Raw genomic sequence first — 14263 nt, 5'->3', positions numbered from 1 at the left:
TCCTCAATACAGTGCCAATTATTTTTCCAAAATTGGTACCAGATCAAATTGTTCAACTGAAATGCATTCAGTAACCACTTAAAAACCAAAAACAAAACACAATAAAGACTACGGCATAGAAGGGCCTTTCATGACCTGGCCCATCTGTCTCTTCAGCTTCAGCTTCTCTAGCCCTTATCTTTCCACACAGACCACCTGTAATAATGCAATGCCCTATCCTGCTCCATACCTCCTGCCTAAAATGCCCCTTTCCCTCTGACCATCCAATGACCACTTTATCTTTTTATCTTTCAATACTCATCTTTTATGCAACACTCATAACCACCTACCTCTTTGTTTCCATGAAAATAGAGCATTCCCTCCTTGATGTCTCTAGCTATATTATTTGTGTACTTTTATCTTAATAGCTATAGCAACTGTATTTTCTTACCTGATGATCAAAATTTGTTGAAATTCTGTCAAGCTATTTATAATTATGCTGAATTTAACATTGTTGAAAATTCTGTTACATTTCAGTTAACACAATGGTGTATTTTTGAGTAACATGTTCTGAACTGTAAGATTTGAATTCTTTGGGTTTAGGAGAGGGGAAAAAACCCATTTCTCAAATGACGAAACCTTAATTTATACTACAGGAAGAAATTATCTCAAAGACAATAGAGGAAAAGTATACCATGAAAAATACATACTTTTTGATTCTTTTTTAATACTTAAGCATTACATTCCGTACCAAATTTTACCAACATGCTATTCTATAAATTCATTATTTATTTTATACCATAATTTGATTTTTCTGTTCCATGCTAAAAAGCCCACTATTTCATATTTACTTTTAGCATACAGTACCTGGAATATAAAAAAACTAACTCAATGTTGGCAAACCTTTTCCCATGATATGCAGAAGAACAATTACAGAAATATCTAGTGGTTAATTTTCTTAAGCTAAAGAGCAAAAGCCCCAATACATTGGCATTTTCAATTGTTAGGCTCATCATTACATTCATCAGAAACAAAACTACTTGCTGCTGCATCATATAGGGCAGTTTGCCAAATGCCTACCTTTAAGAGCTAGGTCAATTTCTAAGAAAACTGTACGGAAACATTCAGTCGTTAACAAAAATTTAATATTAAAATTACTCAAAGTTATTATTAACTTAGAAAAAAAACATGTATTAATCACCCATAAGAACAACTTTTATTTTAATAAATAACAGTGGGCTTATCAAAGGGCAGGGATTTTAATGTGTCAAGTTTTATGCATATTGGTAAGAAACCTTAAGGAGGTGAAACCAACTACTCAATATAACCCATTCGGCCCTAAAAATAAAACTATAATACTTTAATAATAAAACTTAAAAAAATATTTTCCAAAAGAAGATAATTCACTCCTTGATCATGCTTATTTATTCAGCGTACCAGCAATTTCAGTTAATGGTAAGTGCTTCATTCTTCCTGCAAGCCTGATGTCGCAACAGGGAATATACACATTTTCATATCACAATATCATCAATATCTCAGGCTAATAATATTGTGAATGCAACCGGTTTACAACAAATAAAAAAATCAACACTACTATTTGTGGCAAACAGAAACAAAAGTAAACTTGAAAGGGTGTTTTCTTTTGTTTCCAGTACTGATTTTAGTTGGACTTCAGATGAAGGTCATAAACTTTTCTTGAAATAACCTCTATCTCTGGTCATAAATCCACAGTATAAATATGGAGAATAAAGCTAAACTCTAAGAGCTAACCATATACTGAATAACCAAAATAATCAATTATAACAACTAATACTGCTCTGCAAGACCAATCTAATGAAAAAAGTATCATTAGATATGGTGGGAAAATACAGACAAATCTGTACAATCTAACATCTATAAACAGTAAAATCAAAACATCCAACTTCCTTATAGAAAGTGTTTCATCTATGTAATTATAAATGTTTAAGGACTCTTGCATTTTATAAACACAAGATGGGCTCACTTTGATGATACCAATTTTAAGATTTATAAAAGTGTTTAAAAAAATCTTTCCACAAAAGTTTATACAGTTTAAAGCTATACACCAATCTATAAATCTCAGAAAATGGAAAAAAAAAACCTTTATAAGATCACATGTATAAAACAAGAAATGAAATGTGGTTTTATTTAAGGCAATACTGGGCTACTTCACAAATCACCACCTCAAGTATGTACACTGCTCCACGCTACTAGTTTCTATCACATTCACAAAGGATTTTTTTTAAATACCAAATGTTTAAAATCTTTGATGTAGTAAATTCTTTATTCACATTTCCATTATGTTTCATGGAATCATAGTAACTATACCCAATTAGATAGAAGCATTGGGAAAAAAAAAACCAAAAACTGTAGCTATTGGAAATTGCTAAAGAATCTGCTTTAATTTCACACGACTACCACCCCCAAAATCCTGGAGGGTGAATTTACAAAGCAGAGAAGGTGTTGGTATAATGTGCCTACTTTGTGAAAAGTATTTCTTTTTTAGATCATGTAAATAGATGCTTTATGTAAAAATCAATGAACTATGTATGGCAGAGTTTCTAGCTTCGGTTCAAAAAATTCTTAATTTAAAACAATAAAAGAAGTTTTAAAAACTTGATCACTTAGTTAAAAATTAAAATTCCAAATATAAATGTGTCATTTAATAGTTTAGACTTACACACTGCTGGTGGCAGCAAATGATTTACAGTAATAAATATATACAAAAAAGGTATCTACAAACAAAGAGTACTGTTATACATGAGCAGTGACCTGGTGAAACATATCAATCACACAGATAATTCAGTTTAGTTCATGGAAAGGGCAACTGGTTGATAGAAATCTGAGGTTTAGGTCAACTATTTACAGTAACTGAAGCGCTGATTATGTTCCTCAAGTCCCATAGGGATAAAAAAAAAAGTTTTACATGACAAACGTCATGCTTTTTTTTTCCTTTTTTTTTTGGCCAGGTTAATTCATGTCAGCAACAACAAAAAATAATGAAAAAACTTCACAATTCTAGCATGCTTGATGGCTTCCTAGTTAAAATAAAACTGTAAATAATGCATTTATAGTACATTAGTTATCAGTACTGCCCTCGCCCTGTGGCTTTACCCATACTGATTTCTTTCATAACAGACAAATCTGGATCATTTGAATGTACTTCAAGTTTTTTCAGACTGACGGTAGGTTTCATTTCCTGAAGTTGCTTTAAGACAAGCTCAGTGCAATCTTTAAGAGTCTTGTCTAAAACAATTTTTACATTATCACTGCACTGCAACTGTGATGGATTGGCAAACTGTACAAATGTTTCACTTTCTTTACAAGAACATATATGATTTCCACTGGTCACAGCAGTCTTGTCAACATTTTTTCTTGAATTTGAATGGGATCCTTTTTTATTCCCACTATTTGGATGGTCTTTGTCAGTATTTTTCTTCTGCTTCACTGCAGACTCCTCAAGAAACTTCAGAAATGATACTTCAAACCCCATTGGTTTAAACGAGCTCCAGTCAAAAGATGCAGGATGCTCCTCCGTGGTTTGAATGGCAACAGCAGTTTCCTCTTCCTTATGCACACTACTTAATTCAGCTGCTGATGCTGGTTCAGTTTTTTCAACTTTCCTCTTTTTACTTTGGGAGACATTTTTTTCTTTATTAACTCTCTTCAAATTACTCACTTTTTGTTTTTCTGATTGGCAGGGGTTATTTTCTGCCAAATCATTACTTACATTTGAAGAGGTCTGAGCTTGGGTCTCCACACTTGTGTTGTCTTCATTGATTAATTTGGTAATAAATAATTCTGTTAGTTCGTCCATTTCATCCTTTTCATTTTTTTCAACTCCTTTCTGTGGAACTGTAGTTGTTCTTGAGTTATCATTGTTCTCTGATAAACCTGTGTCAGAATCTTTCGCATCACTCTTTTCAACTTCTTGCTCAGAAGCTTCCTTTAGCTGTGAGTTGCAACACCGTTTGAAAACAATGAGAAGGTTGCGGTGTTGCGATGTAAATGCCTTAGATAATTTGTGGCATTTATAATGTCTAATTATATTGCTTTCACTTGTAACAACCGACGTACATCCCTTTATCATGCAGGGATACTGGGTTACAAATCTGCTTGTACACTCAGATAAGGCATCGTTTCTAGCCTTTATAGAATATACATGCTTTCCACGTTTCAGAGAATAAGGCTTATTTTCTTCAATCTGCACAATCTTTGCAGTCTTGTTTTCCAAGTTATTTTTTTTCTTTCGTTTAGTCTTAGGCATTTTGATTCCTTCCCTTCCAGCTCTGTATTTTGTCCCCCGGTGTTTAGATTTTGCCTTGTCTTGGTTTGCCTTGCTTGATATATTTTCCTGACCAGGTGTTAATCTTCTTGGCCGAATCAGGTGAGCTTTATGTTTGTCATTATGCTTATTAAAAATGTGTCGAAGGAGATTAGAACGAGTTGCATATATTCGGTCACAACCTTCACAGTCACACTTGAATATGCCATCTTCTTCAGTTTTACTTCCTCTTATCCCAATGCCATGGTCTGCCTCAAGGTGAACAACATAGTTCAAATACGTGGTAAATGAAGATTTACACTCTGACTGATCACATGGGAACTTCCCAACATCCACAGAAGCAGTCATACTTTCAATTTCCTCAGGGGACATCTCATGAAGTTTCATGTAGTGTTGTATTAGGCCAGTAATTGCCTGGAAAATTCGAGAACAGTCACTCACCTGACATCGGAATTCTTTCACAGTTTGTTTAGTTTCAATTTCTTCACTTTCTTTACCAGCTTCACATTCCTCTTCAACCTCTGCAGTAAATGCAGGTAGATCTGATTTGTGTACTGCCTGGTAATGCAGAATTAAGTTCTGCTGTATTGTAAAGGCAGCAAAACAACCCTGATGAACACATCGGTAAGGTCTGTAGGGACTATATCTTGTTGGAAACTCAGGAGATTGAGAAACCGGCTTCTTGCGTTTTCTCTCTTCCTTTTCTTTTTTATGTCTCCTAATTTTGCGTGCTTTGGTTTGCACATTTTCAAGAGAATTTGTATTACACTGTTCTGAAGTAACTGCAATCACCTGTGAAGAACTTTCTGTTTTTTCAGGACTTTTTTTTTCTATAAGTTGTTTTCCTGGGATCACTGCTATATTACTGAGGGTATTTTCCTTCATTGCTCCCAGTTCTAAAGCAGGCTGGAATTCTCTTTTATTTTCCTCCGTCATAGCTAGCTGTCTTTTTACTTGTGTAATTCGCGAAGCTGAAGAATTCTCACTCTGAGATTTTCTTCCATAAGGCCTTTTTATTTTTAACTTTACCATTTCTTCTGTTGTAAAATGATGTACCAACTGACAGTGTGCTCGGAGGTTAGAATTTCTTGTAAATGTTTTCGTACATGTAGGTACTACACATTTAAATGGAGCAAATTTCAACTGATTCTTCTTAATTTCAAGAATCATCTCTGGAGTATACTGATGAATTTTACCATAGTGCTTAAATAGTGCATCTTTTGTCATAGCACTATAATTACAGCCTTGGTTTTGACACACAAAGGGTTTATTAACTTTGTCACTAAACTGAATGTTGCTTATCATTTCAGAAACTGGCTGAACAACTGTGACGTTTGGAATTGATTTAACAGGAGTGGGAGTCAGTGTCACTGACGTATTTATCAGTACACACTGGGGTGCTGGAGTGGATAGGTCATTTTCTAATTTTAGTTTCTGTAAGCCTTCTAAAATCTCCTGTATCTGATCCTCCTTATGTAATACTTCAGACTGAGGAATGTTACTTTTTGTTGGCATAACACCTATGAAGGAGGAAAACTGAGAAGAATCAGGTAATTTGTTATTCTGCACAGTGTTAACTGAAGGAAGCTGAATGTTATAATTTATTTGAGCATTCTGTGATGTTTCACCAACACCCTGAGATCCACTTTTTACCTCAAGTATTTGAGAATTCATAGCACTTTTAATAATTTCAAGAGTCTTTTCAAAGTTTTGTATAACATTGTCTTCAGAAATCTGCAAATCAGAATTTATTGAAGTTGTGCATGAATTCAAAGCCATCATCTGGGAATCACCATTTTCAGTTTTTAATGTTAAGGGAGCTAACACTGTATGGGATTCAAGATTGGTTTTAAAGTTTTCTTTCACATCAGTCATGAACAACTGATTGTCAACATTATTTAATTTCTGTGTTAGATTTTCCACCAAACCCTGAGGTTCACAACTGGGAATTACATTTGAATGAAGGTTAGTAGTTGATATCTCAATACTCTTTGCTATAAGTCCCACTGCTGTTAAGTCACTTGTCACCAAGTTTTGGGAAGCATTAGGGGCAATTAGTGGAGGAGCAACTTTCTTTCTTCTCTTAGAAGCACTGTTTCCCTTTTTATTTAAATGACTAGACCTTGTGTTCTGAGGACCACTTATAACTGAAACACGTGGACTGTTACTTGTAAAATTTTGTGATGGCCCACTAGAATTAGGGAACGAACTAGAGCACAAACCATTTTCCACAGTCTTCAGCAGTAAGTCATTTGTTGGAAAAACAGGCAAACTGCTGCACTCCTCAATGGAGGAAGTTTTGGAGTTTGGCGTCCTATTCTGGTCTGTCAGCAGGGGGTTTGGGTGGCACACAGTTGGTAGCAGGGGTGGCACAGGTGGATTTGACATGACTGTGGCATTTACTTGTGCTGGATCTGAGACACAACCTGTCGCAACATGAGAGAGCATGTCGGCACCCTCAAATGTACTGGGAATGCCTGCAGTTTCCAAAGCCTGTTTAATAATTTCACTTCCTTCTTGACTAACACTTGTATTAAAGTTGGTCACACCAGTCCGAGGAAATGCATTTGGTAAAAATGTTGAGCGATTTTCAGCAGCAAGAAGTTGTAGGAATGATGGGTCTTTAAAACATGCTTCTGGACTGAAGGCAGACTGCGGAGGCTGCTGCAAATTCACTGCATTTGTGGAGAGAATCATGCTGGCAAGAAGAGAAGGCTGCCCATTATTCTGTAAAAGTTCTTGAGCAATTTCTGCTCCATCCAGTGGTTTACAGTAAGATCGCTTAGATAAGTGTCCACCCAGAGATCTGGGGTTAGTAAAAGCCCTGTAACACCTGCTACAGATAAATTTCCCATCTCTGATAATTGCCGGCCATTTAGCTCTTTTGTTGTGCTTGGGTTTTCTTTCTTTCCCATTTGGGCCCCGTCCACGGTCTTTTTTGACTTTTTCGGGTGCAGGCTGTTGGGCACTGGTGCTACTGAAGTCATTTGCAACACTGACTTGTGAAGGAAAAACGGCATTCTCACCATTACCTCCCTTTAGAAAGGAGGAATTTGTGTTCCCTTCGATCTGGGAGGGAAAATGATTTGTATTATTTTCCAGTTGGGAAAAAACAGAATTAGTCCCACTATCTGCTGGTGAAGGGAAGAGAGACATTGAACTACTCTCTGCAGGTAACGGAAGGAAAGGATCTGAGCCGCTGTCAATATTCAAAGGCAAAACTGTTTTGGTTAAGTCTTCCATTTGTGCTGGCAAGGTAGTACTAGATAAATTTTCCATTTGGGAACATAACATACTACTACCTTGTTCATTTTTATCCTGAGAAGGTATATTTGGATTTATGACACTTTCCACTGAGGGCAACAGTGGAGTTGACACATTTGCTAAATGAGCTGGAAAAATGGAAGGTGAGACATGCTGCAACTGATTAGAACAAGTAGGGTTCCCATTGGCTTTGGTTTGTGGTGTAAAAAATGCATTAGAGGTGCTCACTTGTGATGGCAAAAAATAAACAAACTTTCCATTATTTGGTGTATTTAAGTTGTTGGATTTCTGACCCTTTTTGCTTTTGCGCTGCATTTTAAATGCTGCATACTGGTCAGGGTGTGCTGTCTTCATGTGTTTCCCAATACTCTGTGAAGAATTATAGGTTCGAGTACATCCCTCAACCTGGCAACTGAACTTCTGAACTGGCGCTTTTGGAGGCACTGATGGAGTTCCTAAAGAATTACTTAGGTTAGGCTGTGTTGGAACAAATGTGATACTTTCTAATGTCTTCAGAGGTAAATTATACAGATTGGATGATGTTTTAACATTACCTCCACATTCAAACTTGGAAGTTGGCAAACTGTCTTGAAATCCTGACTGATTTTGCACAGAAAAGGTCATCAGGTTGTTCACTTGTCTTTCTAAGTTTTGTGGAGTAAGGTCACCTATTTTGAGGGTTTCTGAATCTACTAAAGAATTCTGAGTAATCTGGGCTTCACTAAAACAATCCTGTTCTTTCCTTTCTTGGAAACCTGTATGACACAAATCATTACAGGTGTCTTCAACTGGTGTATGTAAGTTTGTGACCAGTGATTCACCAGTGCCTTCCACAGTTGAGTTTTCTTGCTTTCCAAAGTTATCCTCAATCCCCTGATTGAGGGACACCTTAATAGACACAGCTACTTCACTGGCCTGGAGCAGAGGAGTAGGAGCAGGGTTTTCCAAACCATTTGGCAATGGTCCATCAGCTTGTCTGAGCTCCGAAGCAGAAATCGGATCTTGTTTGGTTGCAGGTGATTCTGCCTTGCTTTTATCCCAAGCATCACTTCTATCTGCTGGTAAGGTGTTTTCAATGTTATTTTCTGAAGGAAGCACAGGTCTGTCTTTCTCAGTGTTCCCTTCTGTGCTCTGATTCACTCTGGAAGGCTGAACAGAATCTCCAGATGAGTTCAGCTGTTCTTCAGGAGGCAGCACTTTTTCAGGAGTACTGTGATCATCCAGATGCTTTTCTAGCTCACTCTGAGAACGATAAACCTTACCACAACCTGTGAACTTACAAGTGTAGGTATTATAATGCTGTGCTTCATGATCATAGAGTAAATAAGCTTCTGAAAAAATTCTGCCACATTTAGGAAACATGCACTTTGCTCTAAAGACTTGATGTTCCTTTCGGTGGGTTAAGAGCTCTGCATAACTATTAAAACCAGCCTTACATTTCATTTGTATACAGATATAAGGTTTACTTCCACAGTGCATTTGTAAGTGATCATTGAGATGAGTAACACTTACAAAATGCCGTCTACAGTACTGGCAAATCACTTTTTTGCTTTGCATTTCAAGAAAGCGCTTGGCATCTTCATTATCCTTATGTCCCTTTACATGAGCAATTAAGTTTTTAAAGTACTTAAAGCCCTTTTTACAAAAAGTTACAGGGCAATTGAATTCATTAACAGGTACCGGTTTCTGGACTGGGATCACCTCTGGCTCATAAGATTTATCTTTGTCGTCATTTTCATCATCTGAACCGTCATTGTCATTAAACACTATAAAGTCTGTTGAGTAGAGACTATTCTTTTTGATAGGCCGCTGTTCCTGCTTGGCCACAGCATTTGTCTTCTGATTCTCGTTGGTAGTTGTGATCTTAGGAGGCCTTCCCAACCTTCTTAATGGTTTCATGGCTGCTAGTCTCTCTTTACTAGATTGTTTCACATGCAATGTGACATGAGGGACAAAAGTTTCTTTAGAATTAAAGTTCTTTGCACATATGGGGCAACTGTAAATCCCATCTTTGTAATGTTTTTGAGCATGTCGTACTATTCGATGACCAAGGAATTCTTTGTCACACAGCACACAATACTGCATGTAGGCTTGCCAATTCCTGAACCTAGCAGATATAAATCCTCTCTCTCTTAATTGTTTTATCTCTCTTTTCTTCTGCTTTTCATCACAAATGTCTCTAAGAAGGCCAGAATTAGCACCCATTCCACCAGAAAGTCCATTCATAGAAGTTTCTTTACTCTCTTCCTGGTAATCTACTACTTTCTCATAAACTTCACTGTCATTTAGCTCATCTATTGAGGACACAATAGATGCTTCTTCACCCATTAATGCAAGACACTGGCGTTTTAAGGTTTTCCAATCCCAGAATTCTGGATCAAAGGGCCACTGAGTTTTCAATACAAGTAAGAGCTCACAGCGTAGAGAATTTGGTATTGGAAGATTCTCTTCATCGTATTTCTGGTCTGGCTGGTTATACAACATTTCCACGGCATAATATGCATCTACTGTAGGCTCAATAAGAAATTCACTCAGTTGACAAGCACGTTTAACTTCCAGATCATCAGGCAACAAGCATGAAATAGTCTTGCAAATAGATATTTTCACTTCAGTATTTTCTGTAGATTCCAAGCGAAGAGCTTTTACACACAGTTCTATACAGGTGGCAAGTCCAGCCCCTTCAGTCTGTGAAAAAGCAGGTAAGAAATGTTACTTTAATTCATACTACTCAAAACAGATTTGTGAATTTAGTAATTTTAAAACTGAAGTTTGCTGTTCTCGAATTATGCAATAGCCAGTATATGAAGATACCCCTTCTAAAGCACCACAGGTGTGTGTGTAAAATGAACTGTACAGAATAGCAGAAAAAGCATAAGCATTGGGAGCTAAGACACGAGTAGAAAATCATCTAATAGCTAGCTGCGTGTAATTTAACTTCTCTAACTTTTCATATTCCAAAGTAAAATAGATCAAAATGACAAACGTCATAAAACTACTGTGAGCATTAATGGAGATCATGTATCTAAAGTAGCTGGTATAGTTTAGTATCATGTCTGGCACATAGTAAGTGATCAATAAAGGCCATTCACTTTATCACAAAGTTCATTTCTTCAGTTTGTATTTGCAATCCTTTTGAAAGAAAACTCTTAGCCCAGTTACAAAACTGATAATGTCTTCATGTTTCCTAACTCTAGAAATAAAAGGAAATTTTCACATTTAAAAGAATAAAGTTATTTTATCCTTAATATTGGGGATTCTTGTTCTATCATAAACTTGAATGTCAAACCACCTACCTTATGGCGGATCGTCTTAAGAACTAGGAGTAGCAGGAGACACAATATACTTTTTTCCTTTTGAATTAGCATCTTGAACTATTACTTTAAGACAGCAATAATAAAGGCAAGAGTCATTTGAAAGATACATAATGATAAAATGATAAAAATAGGTTTTAAAAGACTAAAAAGGAATAAATATATGAGAAATAAGCCAGTCACAAGATGAGGTCACATTAATGGGAATGGAATATGTGTGATGTTAAGAACAAAGGGCAAGAAAGAAAAGAAGTCCAAAAAAAAAAATTTGATAGGATCTGTATTTTCACAGGTTAAGAATAAAATATTTTACTACAAGAGAAGCCTGGATTCACGGGCCAAAAGAAGAGTGAGAGAGAGGCTGAGGTACCAAACTTTCCTTGATTTTCTGAAAAGCAAAGGCACAAAGACCAAGAAAGAAAATGGACAAGAAGAATTGATATCTGACCTATTTAAAAGTGACAGTGAAGAAAAGACAACCGAGAAAGAGGTTATTTCTAGCTTTCATATAGACTTTCAGAGGAGTTCCTGCCATGGAACTCCTGCAGTGGAAACAAATCTGACTAGGAACCATGAGGTTGCGGGTTCAATCCCTGGCCTTGCTCAGTGGGTTAGGGATCTGGCGTTGCTGTGGCTGTGGTGCAGGCTGGCAGCTACAGCTCCGATTAGACCGCTAGCCTGGGATCAGACCCATATGCCACAAGTGTGGCCCTAAAACGACAAAAAATAAATAAATAAACTTGCATAGTTATTTTGAGATAAATCTGAGCCAGAGAACTAAAGTAAAATGTGTGCATCTCTGTTATATGCTTTAGGGGCTACTAATAATAGTGGACAATTAGGCTGCTTCTCTGTTATCATTTGTATGAAAAAGATGCGTGAACAGGAAAACTGCCTATTACAGAGAGGAGTGTTTGAAGAAAGAAATCTTGGAGGAATCAAAGGCCAAGTCAACCATAAAATGATCTAAAGTGATAATTGAAGGCATACATCAGAAGTACTGTTAAGTATGTAGAAGTCAAGAATTCTGGAAAATGATGTAATGAGAAAACTTAGGAAATGAGGAAGAAATGACTAAGAAGGGAGTCAGGGAACGAAGGACTTATGGATGAAGCTTATCTGCTTTGAGGAAGGAAACCATTTATTGTCATATGAATGTCAAGCCCTTACTTAAGAAATGACAAAAGCTGATTCAAAAATTCTACCTATTGCTTAGAAAATGCAACTAAAATAATCTGAGAGGAACTCAACTGACATTTCTATCTACTAGATTCAAGAATTCATTTCAACTCATTAAGGGCAAAGAGCTCTGAATCAGTTGCTTTAAAACACCTTCACGTTGTAAACAAATCTGAAACCTTAACAAAAAAGCCAACAAAACAAACTATATCAAAATTTTTCTTTTTCTGAGTTTTAGCTTTCTGTGTGTGTGTGTAAGTGATTAAAAATTAATAGGTAATACTAAAATCATAATCTGGTTAAATAACAAGTGTTTTTTGGAGCTGAATTTAAATTTGCAATTTCCCATAAATACAATGTGATTAAACAAGAAATTAACCCGTAAAAGTCTATTTAATAACATCAGTTAATAAAAGTACTGATGGCAGCTTGAATTTGAGCCTCGGAGAATTCTAAGTGAGATACATTCAGAGGAGGAGTAGATTCATCCTCCTTTCTAGCACTGGTACAGCAGCAGGGAAGCTTATGAAAAACATAAGGATTTATCTCTGGTACCCTGCTCTTCTGATCCTTTCCTCTCGATGCCCAGCATCCTTGACCCAAAGCTCCCCAAGTCTTACATGCTGATATCAACTCTCCATAAACATCTCATTCAGCCCTGCCTTATCCGCCCACAGCATCATGGTTCACCCTGTTTTAAAATTCTTATATGGTTACCTGTGTCTTTTGGAATTGAATATAAACTTAGTGGGGAATAAAAAAGGGCTGTCACAAACTGACCTATCCCTCATCCAGTCTAGCCTCATCTCTTATCTTTTCCCTATCCAAATAGCCTATATTCCAGGCAACTGTAGTTCCCCAATTATGCCATTCTCTCATTTGTCTAGATACCACTATAATATACTGATAAGACATACATATTTTTTGGTCTTCCTCCCACATAGCTCCTAAAACTTTTGTAATTTCCTAAGTGATAACAGCTATAGGACCATCTCTGTTCCCAGTTTTGTTTTTTCTTTTTAGGGCTGCACTCGCAGCATATGTAAGTTCCCAGGCTAGGGGTCGAATCAAAGTTACAGCTGCCAGCCTACACCACAGCCACAGCAACGCGGGATCCAAGATGCAGCCTACACCACAGCTCACGGCAACGCCAGATCCCCAACCCACTGAACAAGGCCAGGGATCGAACCCACATCCTCATGGATACTAGTCAGGTTCGTTATGGTGGGAACCCGTAACAAGGGGGAACTCCTGTTCCCAGCTTTTGAAATAGCTCCAGCCTTAAAGATGAAATGACTGTTTTTTGGTGATTCATATAAGGCCCTTTCAATGAGGTGATTTTTGGAAAGCCCCTAGATAACCACAGGAAGGTGGCTTGCCATCAGAGGAACCAACCTGTGATTAGAGTGTCGGAACTTTCAGTCTTCCCTCCCCTGCCTCCGAGGAGGAGAGAGAGGATGGAGGTTGAATCTATCCTCAATGGCCAATGAAGTCTCCACACAACCCAGAAAGAACCATGCTCAGGGAGCTTCTGGGTTTGTGAACAAGTGGAGGTTGGGGAGGGTAACCTACCCTCTCCCCCATAACTTGCCCTATGTATTTCTTCCACCTGACTCTTCCCGAGTTGTATTCTTTTATAACAAACCAATAATCTAGTAGGTAAATTGTTTTCCTGAGTTCTGTGAGCCACTCTAGTAAATTATTCTGAAGATAAAGTTGTGGAAATCTATGATTTATAGCCAGTTGGTCAGAAACACAGGTGACAACCTGGACTTGAGACTGGCAGCTGAAGTTGGGGGCAGGAGAGATGCCCTTATAAGACTGGTCCCTTAACCTGTGGATTCTGTGCTATCTAACTTGTAGATAGTGTCAGAACTGTGAGACACTCAGCAGGTTTCTGGAGAATCTACACACTTGATGACCAGAGTATTCAGTGAGTAGTGAAGAACAGAGGAGAAAATGAATTTTTCTTTACACTGGAACTGAGCAAAATCCAGCAGGCTTCCTCCATCCCTCCAAGTACAAAGGTTTCTCCATGTCTCCTGCCTTTTTTATGGACCATGCCCACAGGCCTCCTGCCTCTTGTAGCTTTTCTCTTTTAGAAAAGCTTAAAGTCTCGCAGGCCTTCCAGAGACACAAAAGAGCAGGTTCAAGCAGCTAAAGTTTAGGACAATAGAGTCACAAACTCAGTGTCTGATGCATATTCCTGAGTCATTTTACAGACAAT

The 14263-nt window shown here is 37.3% G+C and overlaps 1 protein-coding gene across 7 annotated transcripts in view; it reads right to left on the bottom strand.

Moving 5' to 3' along the window:
* Positions 1 to 689: 689 nt before the first annotated feature.
* Positions 690 to 14263, bottom strand: part of ZNF292 (zinc finger protein 292) — a 98519-nt gene continuing 84945 nt past the window's right edge. For all 7 annotated transcript variants that reach the window (XM_084959611.1, XM_084959595.1, XM_021089734.2 and 4 more), the window contains one exon: positions 690 to 10231. In XM_084959611.1, the coding sequence (XP_084815737.1) occupies positions 3083 to 10231 (7149 nt within the window). In that variant the 3' untranslated portion in view covers positions 690 to 3082. The remainder of the gene's footprint in view (positions 10232 to 14263) is intronic.

This window comes from Sus scrofa, chromosome 1, assembly GCF_054392235.1.
Source record: "Sus scrofa isolate SSC_HxYL_T2T_F1_AM1 chromosome 1, Sscrofa_HxYL_maternal_Yorkshire_Landrace_v2.0, whole genome shotgun sequence".
Classification (NCBI taxonomy): domain Eukaryota; kingdom Metazoa; phylum Chordata; class Mammalia; order Artiodactyla; family Suidae; genus Sus; species Sus scrofa.
This window is presented reverse-complemented; position numbering and strand designations above follow the sequence as displayed.